The sequence below is a fragment of the Emydura macquarii genome, unplaced genomic scaffold (genome assembly GCF_026122565.2).
Source record: "Emydura macquarii macquarii isolate MOO-44397 ecotype Brisbane River unplaced genomic scaffold, CSIRO-AGI_Emac_v2 contig_2473, whole genome shotgun sequence".
Classification (NCBI taxonomy): Eukaryota; Metazoa; Chordata; order Testudines; family Chelidae; genus Emydura; species Emydura macquarii.
The window spans coordinates 24,684,105-24,699,883 of record NW_027132610.1 but is presented as its reverse complement, the minus strand read 5'-3'; the positions used below and the strand labels follow the sequence as shown (position 1 = coordinate 24,699,883).

At 41.8% G+C, this 15,779-nt stretch overlaps 1 protein-coding gene across 8 annotated transcripts in view; it reads left to right on the top strand.

Annotated features, from left to right (window-relative positions):
• The window catches only part of NAA16 (N-alpha-acetyltransferase 16, NatA auxiliary subunit), a 104,091-nt gene that overhangs the window by 29,564 nt on the left and 58,748 nt on the right, over positions 1-15,779 (top strand). For 6 of the 8 annotated variants that reach the window (XM_067563178.1, XM_067563179.1, XM_067563177.1 and 3 more), the window contains 2 exons: positions 1,630-1,787; positions 4,550-4,684. In XM_067563178.1, the coding sequence (XP_067419279.1) occupies positions 1,630-1,787; positions 4,550-4,684 (293 nt within the window). Of the gene's footprint in view, positions 1-761; positions 1,516-1,629; positions 1,788-4,549; positions 4,685-15,779 lie in introns of those variants that run through there. The other 2 variants (XM_067563180.1, XM_067563181.1) reach the window with 2 other exon arrangements.

The window sequence follows — 15,779 nt, the reverse complement described above, 5'->3', positions numbered from 1 at the left end:
AATTAGCCAAAATTCAGAGAAAATTCCCACTCCTTCACAAGCAGTAGTCTCCTCCTCCTCCACAAGCTACAATCAACAAAATGGTTAAAGAAAGGTACTGCTACCCCAATCCTACAATACTTTGCATCCACAAAGTGTTGTGGGATATGGTGTTCATGGGATAACTTTTGAGCTATTTTTGAGCTGCAAACCAAAATAGTTGAGAATTGGTAATTTGTCAGTAGCAATGAGCAGTGTGCAGTTGAGGTTTATAAAGAATCAAGATAGACCTTGGCAAACAAACTGTTTCTTTACTTGTTAGCATTGTGAAGTTAATGACTGAAGAGGACACACTAGATGAAATATTTGTATTTTTAGGGCAGTTATTAGTATCATGCCTTGAGTTCAAAGACTTTCCCATAGTAAAAGAGGAAGGGACATTTGAGGGAGAAAAGTGGGAAGTCCTCAGACTCAAGATCTAGAAGCTAAAAGAAATCTGAGATACTGCAATTCTGACAGTCAAAGATTTTGTCAGCTGGAGACGCACACATGCTGGAAGATTTCCTCACTGAATAAACTATAACTCTCCCTTATTTAACATAGCTGTTACCAGACTAATTATATACTTTATATTCAGTTTTGATTTGATATGATCTCCTATTTTTAGCAAAACTGTTAACTTTGGGTTATTTGGCTATTTGATTTTGGTGTAATTCACTGCACATTTCTTGGTGTCTGGAAACAACCTTCTGACCTGTGAGTCTCCTTCAGAAGTACAGGACAGTGGCTTGCCCATCCTCAGCATTCCAGCCAAGGTTAGCAATGCACACTAGATAAACCTGCTGGCCATAAAGGAGGACAAGAAATGGATCAAAGGAAATAATTTAAGAATACATAATTTGGTTGACCGATGACTAATAATGGGTACAGGTCAATGGGAGATGTCTAAGTATTTAAACATTTTAAACCCAAAACATTTTCCCGCTGATAGTCTTTATCTGATTGTCAGCATTGCAATATCTCAGATTTCTTCTAGCTTTGCTGTGTCAGTGATCTTGAGTCTGAGGACTTTCCATATTTCTCCTTCAAGTGCCCTTTCCTGTTTCACCTGGGAAAGACTTTGAACACAAGGCATGATGCTAATAAAGGAATTGTTTGGATGGTAGAGGACATAACTGAATAATAGAAATTGAGAGGGAAAATTTGGGCTGTATATGGGAGAAGTTAGAGTAAGGTTTTATGGTAGTGAAACACGGGATGTGGAGGAAACCCAACCACAATGGGGCACTTAAAACTATCCCCTGTAGGGAATAATTCTACCTTATTGTTTTGGTGGTTTGTGAATGATCCAATAGATCTCTTCTGTCTCTCTGGTTTTCTATAATTCTATGCTAACTGAAAGGATGAGAGAGTTTAACTTTTAACACAGGGCCATGAAATAATGATTTTTTTCTATACAGGGTTAACGGTAATTTGAGGGCATTCCAGGTAAAAATGTATAGCATGAAGACTGAGAAGAGTAACCAAACGTAAAAGGTATGGAAGATTCTCTTAGAGGGAAAAGTCTAGTTTCCTAGTCAATATAAACATAGACACTAAAATTACCTTCAGAAAAATGTGAATGCCTGTCACTTCCTTAACTTGTATTAGGTTGGCATGTGTACGGACTCTTGCAGCGTTCTGACAAGAAATATGATGAAGCTATTAAATGTTATAGAAATGCTCTCAAGTTAGATAAAGACAATCTACAGATCCTAAGAGATCTTTCATTGTTGCAGATCCAAATGAGAGATCTAGAAGGATACAGAGTAAGTATTTTATTTAAATTTGTATGTTTTAAAACTGCTACTTTTTAGTTTTTGTACTTTGGTAAGCTTAAGAGAGTATTTTGAGCTGTTGTCCAGGAAAGACTGAGAACAGTGAAACTACAGCAGTGGTGCGCTTGATGTATTGAGAGCATGAAGAGGATGCCAGACATGCTAATATTACTCTGTATTAGCTGATTCACAGAGCCATCTGTGCTTCTCAATTGCCAAACATACTTCAAACTGCTGTTCACCAAGGGGGGGGGGGGGGTGTGTGGGTGTGTGTGTGTGTGTGTGTGTGTGTGTGTGTGTGAAAATGTTTTTTTCTCAATACTATTAACAACTTACATTTTCAAAGCCTTGTAAGAACATGAACTGTTTGCCTCAACTTGTGGTTAATGCCTACCTTCTCACCTTTTTAAGATGATTGGGATATTTTTTTTAAAATGGCCTGTAGTCACGCATCCTTTGGATCTATCCTGGACTGAGGTAGTATATAGGCCTGTTCTCTTTTCTGTTCAGAAGAGCCCCTTTGCACATAAGTACTGATGCTGCCCTTGATTTTTCATTGGCTAATCCCAGGTCTTCTGAAACATTAATTAATGATTACTCCTGGCTGCAATATATTAGGAAGCACTTTATATTTAAATGCAGATACTATGTTTCCACCTCCCCTGCATATAGCATTGTGAATAGAAGAGACTGTTCAGTGTTCATCTTTAATCCCAGCATGTCAATTCCTCTCACTGTAAAAATTGCTGGAGGAAAGAGTGGAATCAGTGATGAGAAGGCCAAAGGAAGAAATGGGGAGGTATGAAAACGAAAACACTCAGGAAAACCTGAAAGGTGATATAGGTATTCTGCCTTCTCTCCCAATTGTAAAATGAGACTGGGATGATAGTGCTTAAAACCACACATTGAGAAAATGGCAAGCTGGACTAAACTCAAGAGTTCCTGAGTTTCAGCTGTATACTTATTTCTCTAGACCAGGATATCTGGAGTTTTTATTTGGGTTGCAAATGTACTTAGGATGGGTTACGTGCCCATAGACACAGGTTAAGGCATTCTTACCTATTTAGTTGCCAGGCTTTCAACCATAGGATAAAAGTTTTTATGGTAAACTGAACTCTCCAGTATGTATGCATCATGTAGCTGGTAAAAATGTCTTTGACTTAATTGTGCTGTAAAATCTGTAACCTTGTACTAACTTTTTTTTATTAAGTTGTAGGGCCACCTTTACTATCTCAGTCAGTTTGTAGCCTGTGTTTTTGGTATCAATTATTGATACGTTTAATAAATGATTATTAAAAATAATGCAAGATTGTCTCATCTCATCTTGTTGCAGCCAGCTGGATTGCTTGACAGCACAAGTATAGAATACATACTTTGGATGTTTCATAAAAATTAGAAGTATGATGTTTAGAATTAAAATAAAGGGAAACTATCAGTTTAAAAATTGTATTTTTGAAAAAGTTCTTAACTGAAGAACAAATCTGACTTGGTTCTTTGCTGTTTTACTTTTCTCTCAGCTTGGCAATGAAAATATCTAGTTTTAGTTTTGTTAAAGACAGTTTCTAGTCTTGTGTTTTATGTTCATGTTATCATAGTAGCACAGAGCGGTGATGATTTGGTTGTAAGTGCTGAAAGAAAATTGGTTTTAAAAAAAACAAACTTTCACTGGAATTTAAAGTAGAAATGTTTCTATTTTTAGTTCTTGTAAAAACATGTTTATATATAATCTGACTTTTTTGATAATTTGGCCTGGTAGAAACACTGGTTTAAACAAAAACGAACAGTAAAACATGGTAGCTTGATGGGTCCATTGAGAAAATATTACTTTCTTCAAAGTTTCTGTCTTCTAGAGGATAGATAGTTGTATTTATGTGCTTCTTTAGGAGGAGAGAGTCTTAAACCAGGAACAATAGGAGAAAGAAAACAGTAGACAGTAGGAACAATAGAAATTGCTGAGAAATTTTTCAAAGTTTCCTGGGCTCTTCTCTGAAGCCTGTAGAACTCCTTAATGGAGTCTTTCCCCCTTTTCTGACTGGCCTAATAGTCATAGTTTAATACAAGGTACAAGGAAGATCATTAATAATTTAAAATGCTTTTATAGCTGCTGAACTAGCTTTTACAGAAAACAGTCTTGCAAGACCTTTTTTAACAAAGTAGTCATGGTTAAATCTAATTTTCAGGCTATTAGTAAGTACTTGAACTACAAGAATATTAATTGCATAAAATCTTTTAGCCTTATTTCTATTGGAAATTAATGAGATGTTATGATATGAGCGTGAGAACCTAGTAGTTCCCACACTCGTGGGTCTGTTTTGCTCACAGCAAGGGAAACTTACCTTGTGTTCCTTGATTGTAAAATCCAAATTCTGCCTTGGCATGCAGCTACTGAATAAAATTTTCAAAAGTACCTATGTGACTTAGGAGTCTCTCATTTTCAAAAGCCACTTAGAGCCTAAGTATCATTGAAAGTCAATTAGAATTAGTGCTCTTGAAACTTTTTTTATCTTGATCTTAAAATAGATTTTAGGCTTTATGCCATGAATGCTATGGTTAGTGTAATTCCCACTTTCCTGTAACTCAAATAGACAGTAGTACATCATTTACTTTGTTAGAATTGCATCTTGCTTTTTAAGAATGTAAAACTTCCAGTAATAAACAAGATTAGAAATATTAGTAATGATAGTGTAGCACCACAGTGATTCAGTGAGATATTTTAGAACGTCTTCATTGAAGTAACATTCCTTTTATTAAAGGAGACAAGGTATCAACTACTTCAGCTGCGTCCGACGCAACGGGCTTCATGGATTGGATATGCTATTGCATATCACTTGTTAAAAGATTATGAAATGGCCTTAAAACTACTGGAAGAGTTTAGAAAAACTCAGCAGGTAAGACCTACTATTTCATAATAATTAATAATTCTCTTTAGATAAGCAGAATTTGAATAACTACACCATATTGAATGGAGGAAATGGCTATTGTACAGTTTTTTGTTTTTCGTTTAGCATCTTGGGACCTATTTCAGCAGATAATTCCATCTGTGACTGCCCAACTGTGGACTTTATTTGTTCTAGAGATACAGGGCTACCTTCTTCTCTGGGGTTTAGGGATGGAGTACTTACTGCATGTGGAATGAGTGATTAAGGGAGTCTAGATATATGAAGCTGTGGAATAGAGAGACAAGGTGGATGAGGTAATATCTTTTGTTGAATCAACTGACACATTTTCGAGCTTACACAGAGCTCTTCTTCAGGTCTGGTAAACTAACTCAGGGTCACTGCTAAATACAAGGTTTGAGTTTAGCATAAGTAGTTAACAAACATTTCAAGGGATCATTCAAGGTGAAGTGGCCCATTAGTGCCCTCCAGTCATAGAAGGGAAGCAACTGAGTGGGGGTTATCAGCGGGTTACAGATTGTTGTAATAAGCAATAAATCTAGTGTGTCTATTCAGTCCATGATTTTTAGTGTCTAGCAAAGTTATGAATTAAAGCTCTCAGGCTTCTCTTTTGGAAGTGTTATGCAGGTTTCCATTGAGGAAGTGGTAGGTCAGATAGAGAATGATTGCTTTGTGAAAAGTGTTCACCCACAGGTGATAGGGTGTTTTTGTCTTTTATCATTTTCCTGTGTGAGTTCATTCGAGAGCATAAGTTGCTATTAGAGCATTTAGTGCACTGGATGCCATACACCACATGTTAATAGACTTGTATATGACCCATGGATCTTGAAAGGTTTGTTGTAGGGGGTGTTGATCATTTTAGCAGCAGAGATATGTCTGCAGATTTTGCATCTGTTCTGGCAGGATCTGGTGCTGCTTTGAGTTGGTATGTCCTGGTCTGTGGGAGCTTGCTTCTGATGATGAGCTTCGAGAGGTTGGGGGTTGTTTGAAAGCCAGAAGAGGGGGTTTAGGAAAGATTTATTTCAGGATGGGGTCCCCATTGGGGATGAATTGTAGTTGTTAGATACCTCATATGGATTCCAGTGTGGGGTAGTAAGTGACAACAAGGAGTGTGTATTCAGAGGGGGTTTTATTTCTGTATTGAAGCAGGTTCCTGGCGTATTTTGGTGGCCTGTTCCATGACATGATCTACTTCTCTGGTGGAGTGTTTTTATTTGGCGAAAGCAGTTTTGAGTCTCTTAAGGTGCATATCCTGGACTTTCTCCTTGGGGCATATTCTGTAGTAGAGTGCCTGGCTGCAAATAGCAGATTTCTTGCCATCTTGCTGTGTTTCTTGCTGTATTTGGGGAGATACTGGTTCTATGAAGGTATATGTGGTGATTCATGGGTTTCTTGTCTAGTTGTCTGTAGGATTCCATTGTTGAAACTGATCATGTAGGAAGTTGATGCTAGTGTCGGAGTGTTCCAGAGAGAGTTTAATGGACCGGTAGTGGTGGTTGAAGTTGTGGTTGAAATCTACAAGGGAGTTTGTTGTCTGTCCAGAGGATGAAAATATCATTGATGTATCTCTGATATATTATTGGTTTCATGGTATATTTGTCCAGAAATTTTTCATCAGTGTAGCTTGCGAAGAGGTTGGCGTATTAAGGAGCTATTTTAATACCCATGGCTGTTGACATGGTTTGGACAAAGTTGTTTGTTGAACATAAAATTTTTTATGGGTAAAATGGATGAGTTTGGCAATGTGTTTGGGATGGATATTTGATGGTTGTCCATTGTCTTGTAAATACTTGAGGCAGGCAGCTTTGCTGTCATTGTGAGGCATTTGTTGTCTAGGGAGGTGACATCCAATGATGGTATATAGTTAGTCAAAGGAAATGCTGGAGAATCTTGTTGCTAAACACATTAGATTAAACAAAACTCTAGAAAATGTATTAAAAAAAATATATATATAATATATATATTTTGCTCTGACACTGCAATGGATGAGATGACCTAACTAGTTTCTTGCACCTCTAGTGCTAGGAATGTGAAAAAAAGACTTTTTTCAATTGCTTATATAACAATGTTAGGAGTCTGGGTAACAAGCAGGAGGAATTAGAAATTCTCATTGAGAAGAAATTTGATATAATTAGCATTACTGAAATTTTGGTGGGATGATTTGAAGGATTATTTTTCTTCTGGCTATAGTCCCATAGACATGGGGTCATCCCTTTGAGTCCTCCTCCTTCATTCCAGTCAGTCTTGAAGCAGTTGCTCAGAAATTCCACAGCTAATCAAATAATTTTTGCATAATATCCACCCATCTAGTTTTGGGTCTTTTGTAGTGAAGATGCGTGGTCTACCTCTGAGATTGACAGGGAGGGGGTGGGGGAAGCCAGGAAAGCCACACGTGCGCTGCCAGAAGCAGAGGGGTGGGACAGGAAGTGGGCTTTGCGGTTTACTTGGGCTGGAGCTGCTGAGGGAGACACACGCTCCTACCTGCTACTGGATTAGGAGTCCGAAGGAGAACTCTTCTGTCCCAAGGATCAACCTGAGATACTAGAACTGCCAGATGCTGAGGAGCTGCTGGGATTCCATTGGTGGTATACACTGGGGAGACGGAGGACAACCCTGGGACCCAGGTACTCCATGAAGGGAGGGTAGGAAGTAGCCCAGGGACAGCCAACTACAGTCCAGCTGTGTTGCTGCCTGCATACAGATCAGCATGTTGCGGCTGGATCCCCATTGACCCAGTGGTGGAACCCTCTGCCACTGCTAGGGCCCTGGGCTGGGACCCATTGGAGTTGGGTGGGCCTGGGTCCCCTTATCCTCTGCTTCTAATCCCACTCCTAGAGTGGCAGACGCTCCACCTTAGGCCAGGAGGCCTGCATATTAGCTCTGCCCTGCTTGAAGGGCCTGAGCCCATAGATGCCTTACTGCTATGCCCTTTCACCTTGACTGTGAACCGCTGATAACTGTTCTCTGGGAATGGTTTTCCATCCAGTTATACACTGACCTTATAGTAGTTCCATCTAGGTCATATTTCCCTACCTTGTTAATGAGACAGTCATGTGCGACGGTATCTAAAAGCCTCATTAAAGTCAAGATATACCACATCTACCTCTCTTCCTTCCCTCCTTCCCCCTCCCCCCCCCCTTCACAAGGCTTGTTACTGTGTCAAAGAAAGCTATCTGGTTGGTTTGACATGATTTGTTCTTGACAAATCCATGCTGACTATTATTTATCACCTTATTATCTTCTAGGTGTTTGCAGATTGATTGCTTAATTATTTGCTCCATTATCTTTCCGGTTACTGAAGTTAATGATGTGATGATAATGATAAATTGGTGAAGATGACTGGTCTGTAATCCCCGGGTTGTCCTTATTCCCCTTTTTATAGATTAGCATGATGTTTGCCCTTTTCCAGTTCTCTGTAATCTTCTGTCTTCCATGACTTTTAGAAGATAATCGCTAATGGCTCAGTTATCTCCTCAGTCAGTTCCTTGAATATTCTAGGATGTATTTCAGGAGGCCCTAGTGAAGTTGAAGTAATTAACTTGTCTAAGTAATTTTTAGCTTGTTCTCTCTCTCTTTTATCCTCTGATCCTACCTCGTTTTCATTGGCATTCACTATGTTAGGTGTCCAGTTGCTACTAACCTTTTTGGTGAAAACTGAAACAAAGTCATTTAGCACTTCTGACATTTCCACATTTTCTGTTTTTGTTTGTTCCCCCACTACCCCCCCTTGGGTAATGGGCTTACTCTATCCTTGGTCTTCCTCTTGCTTCTAATGTAGACTGTTTTCTTGTTCTTCGAGTGCTTGCTCATGTTGATTCCATGTTAGGTATGTGCACGGCAACCAGAGATTTTTGCCATAGTGGTGTCCCTAGTATCTGGTGCGCTCTAGAGCCCTGGTGCTCATGTGCGGCACTGCCAGCCCTGTGCCTTCTCAGTTCCTTCTTTCCGCCCGTGGGGGTTACTGGAACTCCCTCTCTCTCTCTTATGGTTGCAAGTGCTTTGTTAGTTGCCTTATAGTTGCTGTAAATTAGTTTTTTGTATATAGTTAGAAAATTAGGTATTTTTCATCTGGCTAGGGACGTTCACCTTGGGATGGGGCATGCCCGTTCCCTGAGCTTCAAGCCATGTTCTGTCTGCCACAAGCCCTTCCCATTCAACGATCCCCATGATAGTTGTTTAAAGTGTTTAGGGGAGACGCACAGACGGGATAAGTGCAAGATCTGTAAGGGCTTCAGGCCACGGACTGAGAAAGATAGGAACATTTGCCTGAAAGCCCTGTTGATGCAGGTGGCACTTAGACCGGCTCTGAATAATCCTGCTCCAACTTGTTTCCGAGTATGTCAGTGTTGGTGCAGAGCGCACCCCCGGCACTGGGCCCTTCTTGGTGCCATTTGACTTTGCCAGTACCGAAGAAACAGTAGAAGAAGCAATGCGCAGACAAAAGTCATTCCCCCGCACCCAAGAAGGCGGAGTCGGGCAAAGGACCCTTGTTGGGTCAATTGACTGTGTTGCAGCAGCAGGAGACAGTTTCTCCTCCTAGGGCTTCAAGCCCATTGAGGGAACCATCTCCGATGCCTGGGAGCAGAAGGGAGCCCCTCTAGCTAGTGGTGACATCGATGCTGGAGGCCTTTCAGGCAGTCAGGGGCCTTATGGCCCTACCAGTGCCCCCCACTCCATGGGACCTTTCCTCAGCGCTAGAGTAAGTGAAGGCTTTTGTCTCCAGGGAAAACCCACGATGGGACCACCACAGTGGACACTCAACAGGCGCCGCTCCCGAGTCCAAGCCCCAGTCGGCGATGGTCTTCTCCTTCATGGCATCGGTCTCCGACAGCATGCTCCTAGTCCCCAGCTCCGAGCTGCATGTCTCCGGCAGGACATTGCTGATCTTGGTCACCCCAATACTGGTCTTCATTTTCTTGACATTGGTCGCCGATGATGTGGCAACGGGCATAGGACTCCTGGTACCAATCCCCAGTGCCCCATTCCCCGACACAGCACCAGTAGTGTGGTGAATGGCGCATCTCACCAGAGCAACTCTGCTCCTAGGAAGGCCAGCACCGATCTGCCTCCTTTCAGCACTGTTCCCTGGTAGGCATTGTAACCAGGTGGAAGCATGGTCTGCTCCACCTTGGTCCCCAAGGGAACCCTCCTCAGACTAGGAAGGGGAACCCAGCCCCCAATTCCTAGAGCACCGACTATCAGGTATACAAGTATTTGGTACAGGTCCACTGTTGGCAACCTGACCTCAGGGACAATGGCTAGTCCAGTGGCCATACAGGAATCCATGAGGGATCCCTGTGGTACTAAGCCCCGTCTCATGCCAGTCCTATGAGAAGTGGTCCATGGCATCGACTGCCCCGATGCAGGGTCAATATTTGGTTTCCGACCCCGGCACCTGACCAGAAGACAGGTGACGGGTAGCCCCACTACATAAGGAGGAAATGCCACCCCCTTCCCCATTGCTAGTGTTATCCTCATTCTCCCCGGAGGAGGTGGTCACCAGCCTGGCACAGTTTCCCCAGTCCAGCCGAATGACTTTCCAGCCCACAAGGAACCCCTTAAAAGGGTTGCTTCCAATTTGGGCCTAGAGGCTGAGGAGCTTATGGAGCCCACAGACAGCCTCTTCAATGTGCTGGTTGCTGTGGCACCGGCCATGGTCTCTTCAGAGCATGGTTTTGCATGGCATTGATGGACCTATCCTTCATTAACTTATCTAGTTCTTTAATGAACTCTGTTACAGTCTTGAACTTCACAACATCCTCTGGCAAAGCATTCCACAGATTGTGACTGTGCATTGTGTGATTGAAATACTTCCTTTTGTTTATTTTAAACTTGCTGCATATTAATTTCATTGTTCTTCAAGATATGTTCCACGTGTCCATTCACGACCCACCATCTTTCTTTTCTCTATTGGAGTCTCCCCAGTTGGAAGGAACTGAGAGGGGTTGGGGACAGTAGGGACCTTTATACCTGCATGCAGTGGCACAAGGCACCAGTGGGCATTCATGCTGCTCCTGTGGGTACTGCTGCTGGAAAAATCTCCAGCTGTGCACGAAGAGTGTGCACGCTTGCAGGGAAATGGACATGTGCAACACATCTCAAAGAACAACAGTTACAGTTATGTAGCTTGAATCTCATGTTAGGAAATTAACCATAACTCTAATGTACAATTAAAGTTACACCAGTTACAAATATAACCCTTGTACTAATTATGTGACAAGAACAATATAATATAAAAAGTTAGCATTAAAACATGGAATACACAGTTAATAGTATATAAATATTCTGTTGCCCTTAAAATTTGTGTATTCTTGTTGGTGGCTATTGACATTACATTTTCTGGCATATTTTAGAATCTCAGTTCTGACAAACATATACTTGTGAGGTATTTCATTATATACATGACTAGCAATAAGTTGATGTATTAAATTTACTTGTGAAGCACTTACTTATGATTGCTGCCTACATAACATACCTGTCACAAAGCCACAGAAACAAGGAAATTAAAAGTTAAGTGGCCGAACAATAGTACTGTCTTGACTTTCACCCACATTTGCATGTTGTTACCTTATTGCAACTTCTGCATACTATGGATGATCTGCAGCCTTAACTCTGTGCTCTCCAGTGCAGCAGAGTCTTCTCCACACACCGCTTTGTAGACTGCTTTCTTTCAACACTATTAGCTGTGGATGTTTGGCCATGGCTGTGTTGTTTTGGAGGGTAGTTTTGGTAAATGAGATGATAGAAGGCTGGCATCTAGGGAAAGAAGAATTAGGGATGTCCTCCATTGTCTGTCGTGTATGGTAGTAATGGTAAATGATGAATCTGGATGGAAGGATAGTATTCTTAAATGGCTTAACTTTTCATTTAGAAGCTCTTGTGGGTCTGTTCAGGTGTGTTTATGTGTATAGCAACCTAACAGTTTCATTATAATTTTTTGTATATTAATTTCCTAGGTTTTTTAATGCTTAACCAGGGGATTAGGAATTGGACCAGAGTGGGGGACACCTGTGGAGGGGCAGAAGTGCAGCTGCTGATAGAGGACATTTCATAAATGCTTATGTGCCAGCAGCTGCTTGTAGATGGCACAAGTTTATGCACATTTTCTATGTCAGTAAGTTTTTGTGTCATAAACCTTCAGCTATTACAAATGTCCAAAAATGACCTTGAAACCATTATTTTTCCCAAAGAGCTACACTTTCAACAAGATCTACTCAAGATACATTTCTTTACCACATTTTATTTAGATACAATGTTTTTTGAAAGATATCAGTCAAAAATGAAAAGTTGAACTGCTCAGTATTTTTCAAATACTTACTAAAAATGTAACCACAAAAACTGCACCGAAAATTCCAAAGGCATGAACACTAACACTAAAACTTCACGTTGATGAAAGAAAAACAGCAATTTATGCCTCATTTTAAGACTAGTTTTAAAAGACAAACCCTAACTATGAAGTTGCTACCAGACACCTCCTTGATAACGTTAACCTCACCAAGTTCACTAATTCAGGTTTTGTATTTAATTTTCTTGGCTCTTTTAAAAAATAATGGTGAAACATTGTTTAGGAAACAGAAATATTATAGCTAGTTAATTATATTTTGTGACTAGTTTGACTTACAAGTGTTGATTAGTCAGAGGGAAATAGGACAGGCAACAGAATAGGGGAGAAAAAAGGACAAACTGGCACATTTAGCAAATTCAGCTTTTTCCTTTGACATCTGCTCTTTCTCCACTAAATTTCGTTCTGAATCTGCTTTGAAGATCAACAGTTAGGCCTTGTCTACACTAGAAAGTTTAGTCAATGGTGGTAGGTTTTTTGATGATAAAGTGCTATAATTACAGTGCTCGCGTCTGTCCACACAACACTCATTTTGTCGCAAAAATGCATCCACATTTGGTGCTGAAGTATCGACAGTGAGAGCAGTGCATCGTGGGCAACTATCCCATCTTGCAACTTGGCAGCGTCTGCGGCTAGAAATTCTGGGATGGAGAGAGAAGCATGAAGCAGCATGGTTGCTGGTTCATTGTCCCATAGTGCATTGTGTTTCCATGCCATCATTCATTGCATTGCTGGCAATGACTCGCGCCATTTTTTTTTTTCCAGTGGCTTCACTGCGGTTTACGCCATCTCTATCTGAAAAGATGGATCCCGCGCTACTCTCCACTGTTGCTTTCAGCGTTCTGAATGTATCGCGAGTGGTCGTGTAGTACATCATGAGCTCCAAATTGGAACAGGAATCAGAGGAGTCTGACCTGCTGAGTGACATGCAGACAAACAGTACCACATTACTGTTGTCATTCATGGAGCATCTGCACATGGTGAACTACCGCTTCTGGGCATGTGAGACAAGCACTGAGTGGTGGGATTGCATCCTTATGCTGGTCTGAGATGACAAACAGTGGCTACAGAACTTTCGAATGTGCAAAGCCATTTTCATGGAACTCTGTGCAGAGTTGGCTCCTGCCCTGCGGCGTAGACACACCAGAATGAGAGCTGCCCTCTTGGTGGAGAAGTATGTGGCAATCGCTGCGTGAAGGGGTGCTTCAAGTAGGTCTAGGTTCTGGATGGGTGCTTGCTTGGGGCATAAATGCAGGTACACAGGGAAAACAAATTTCACCATTCTCCACAGTGCCACCGTTCTCCACAGGCAGGGGCCACAGAAGCAGGTATCTAGCTCCTTAGAGTCAGCAAGAATGCTAGGATGCATCTCCTCCATGCAAGCAGCTTCAAACCAGGTCCCTATGCTGCAAAACTGTGTGCCGCTTTGGTCTGCTCAAATGATTGCCAATTGGCGTCAGAAAGTGACCTTCATTGGGGACAAAAACACAGCTGCTCTGCCCATGAATCTGAGTTAGAGAATCGGGGAGTACCTCCAACTAAGTGTCCAAGAGGTCACATCAGAAGATACCCATGAAATCTCAACGTACATTAACGTGCTTCTCAGCCATACTGCCTAGATGCAAGGGAACGGGAAAGCACATGCAAACCCAGCTACTCCTGTGAATTTCTATCCCTTCAAGTACCTGTGTGTTGTAGCCAAGCTAAGGACCCCCATGTCTCCAGTACATAAGCAGCATCAGCTTCCAAACTTACTAGAGCTCCCGTCCTGCATCCTGAGCACCTGAGCTGAAGGGTTGGGGCTGGCTGTAGCCTTCTGGGATCGAGAATATCTCCTGACTCCCAACCTCAGCAACCAAACTGTTCCCCAGCTCTGGGTCATCCTCCAGCTCCACTTCCTTGTCTATGACCTCTTCGTCAAGGTTCAGTCCAGTATCTGGTGGTCCCAGGGCTGCGGAGCTATCTAAGGGTATCTTGGGGATGAGTGCGGGATCGCCGCTGAGGATGGATTCCAGCTCTTTGTAGAAGTGGCAGCTCATTGGCTTCGCACCGGAGTGACAGTTTGCCTCCCTGGTCTTGTGGTAGGTCTGCCACAGCTCCTTGATTTTTGGCTTGGCACTGCATTGTCCCCCACTAACAGCCCTTCTCTGCCATGGCACAAGAAATCTGGCTGTAGGTATCAGAGTTCCTTCGGCTAGAGTGGAGCTGGGACTGCACAGCAGACTCCCCCTGATCAGTTCCAGCAGTTCTTATGTGCTCCAAGTGGGAGAGTGTTTGCTGCGTGGAGCCGCCATGGTCAGCTAGGAAGATGAGATGCAAGCTCTCCATGCCGACCAAGCAGGAAGTGGAATAAAAATTTCAAAACTTCTCGCAACTTTCCAGGTGGGGAAGGGTGCATGGCCCCAGAGTAGCGGAGTGCAAACGGATGTCCCGAGTGGCCAGGATTGGAATTGTGGGACATTTCTGAAGGTCAATTACTGTGACAGAAACATACAGCAGTGTCTACGCTGCCATTTTGTCACGAAAACATTGTCGGAAAAAGGCTCTACACCTCTTGTCGAGGTGGTCTTATTTTGTAGACAAAACATGGCAGTTTTGTTGACAAAAGGGTCATTGCAGTATATACACCAAAATTCTCTAGTGTAGACCAGGCCTCACATTCAAAATTAGAAAGGCAAAAGAGAAGATTAAACTAGCTAGGGACAGAAAAGTTAACAAGAAAACATTTTACAAATACATGGGAAGCAAAAGGAAAGGTCCGTGTAGGCCCATTATTCAATGAGGAGAGAGACAACTGAGAATGCAGCAATGGCCAAAGTGTTAAATGCCTTTTGCGCGGGGGGAGGAGGGGTTGTCCTCCATTAAAATTAGCAATGATTAGACAACTAACATAGTGAACAACAGTGGGATATGATCTGAGGCTAAAATGGGGGGGGGGAGTTAAGATTTACTTGGACAAGTTAGATTCTTCAAACTGGCAGGGCCTGATGACATACATCCTAGAATACTTCAGTAACTGGCTGAAAAGATTTCTGTTCCATTAGCAATTATCTTTGAGAACTCGTGGAGAACGGAAGAAATACTGGAGGACTGGAACAGGGAAAATATAGTACCTATCTATAAAAAGGGGAATAAGGGCAACCAAAGGAATTATAGATCAGTCATCTTATCAGCTTATCAGAAAGATAATGGAGCAAATAATCAATCAATTTGTAAGCACCTAGAAAAAAGTAAGGTGATAAGTAACGGTCAACATGGATTTGTCAAGAACAAATGATATCAAACCAACCTAATATACTTCTTAGACAGGAGTAAGAAGCCTTGTGGATAGGAAGATATCTTGACTTTTAATTAACGCTTTTGATACTGTCTTACATGACCTTCTCATAAGCAAACTAGAGAAATAAAGCCCAGATGAATAACGTGTCAGGTGGGTGCACAACTGGTTGGAAGACAGTACTCAGAGTAGTTTATCAATGATTCACAATTGAGCTGTAAGGGCATATTGAGTGGGGTCCTTCAGGAATCTGTCTTGTGTCTAGCTCTAATCAATATCTTTATAAATGATTTAGGTAATGGCATAGAGAGTACACTTGTAAAGCTTGTGGATGATTGCACGCTGGGAAGGGTTGCACGTGCTTTGGATGACAGGGTTAGATGGTGTTGAAATGGAGAAATGGTCTGAAATAAATAGGCTGAAATTCAATAAGGACAAATTCAAAGTACTATGCTTAAGGTGGAATA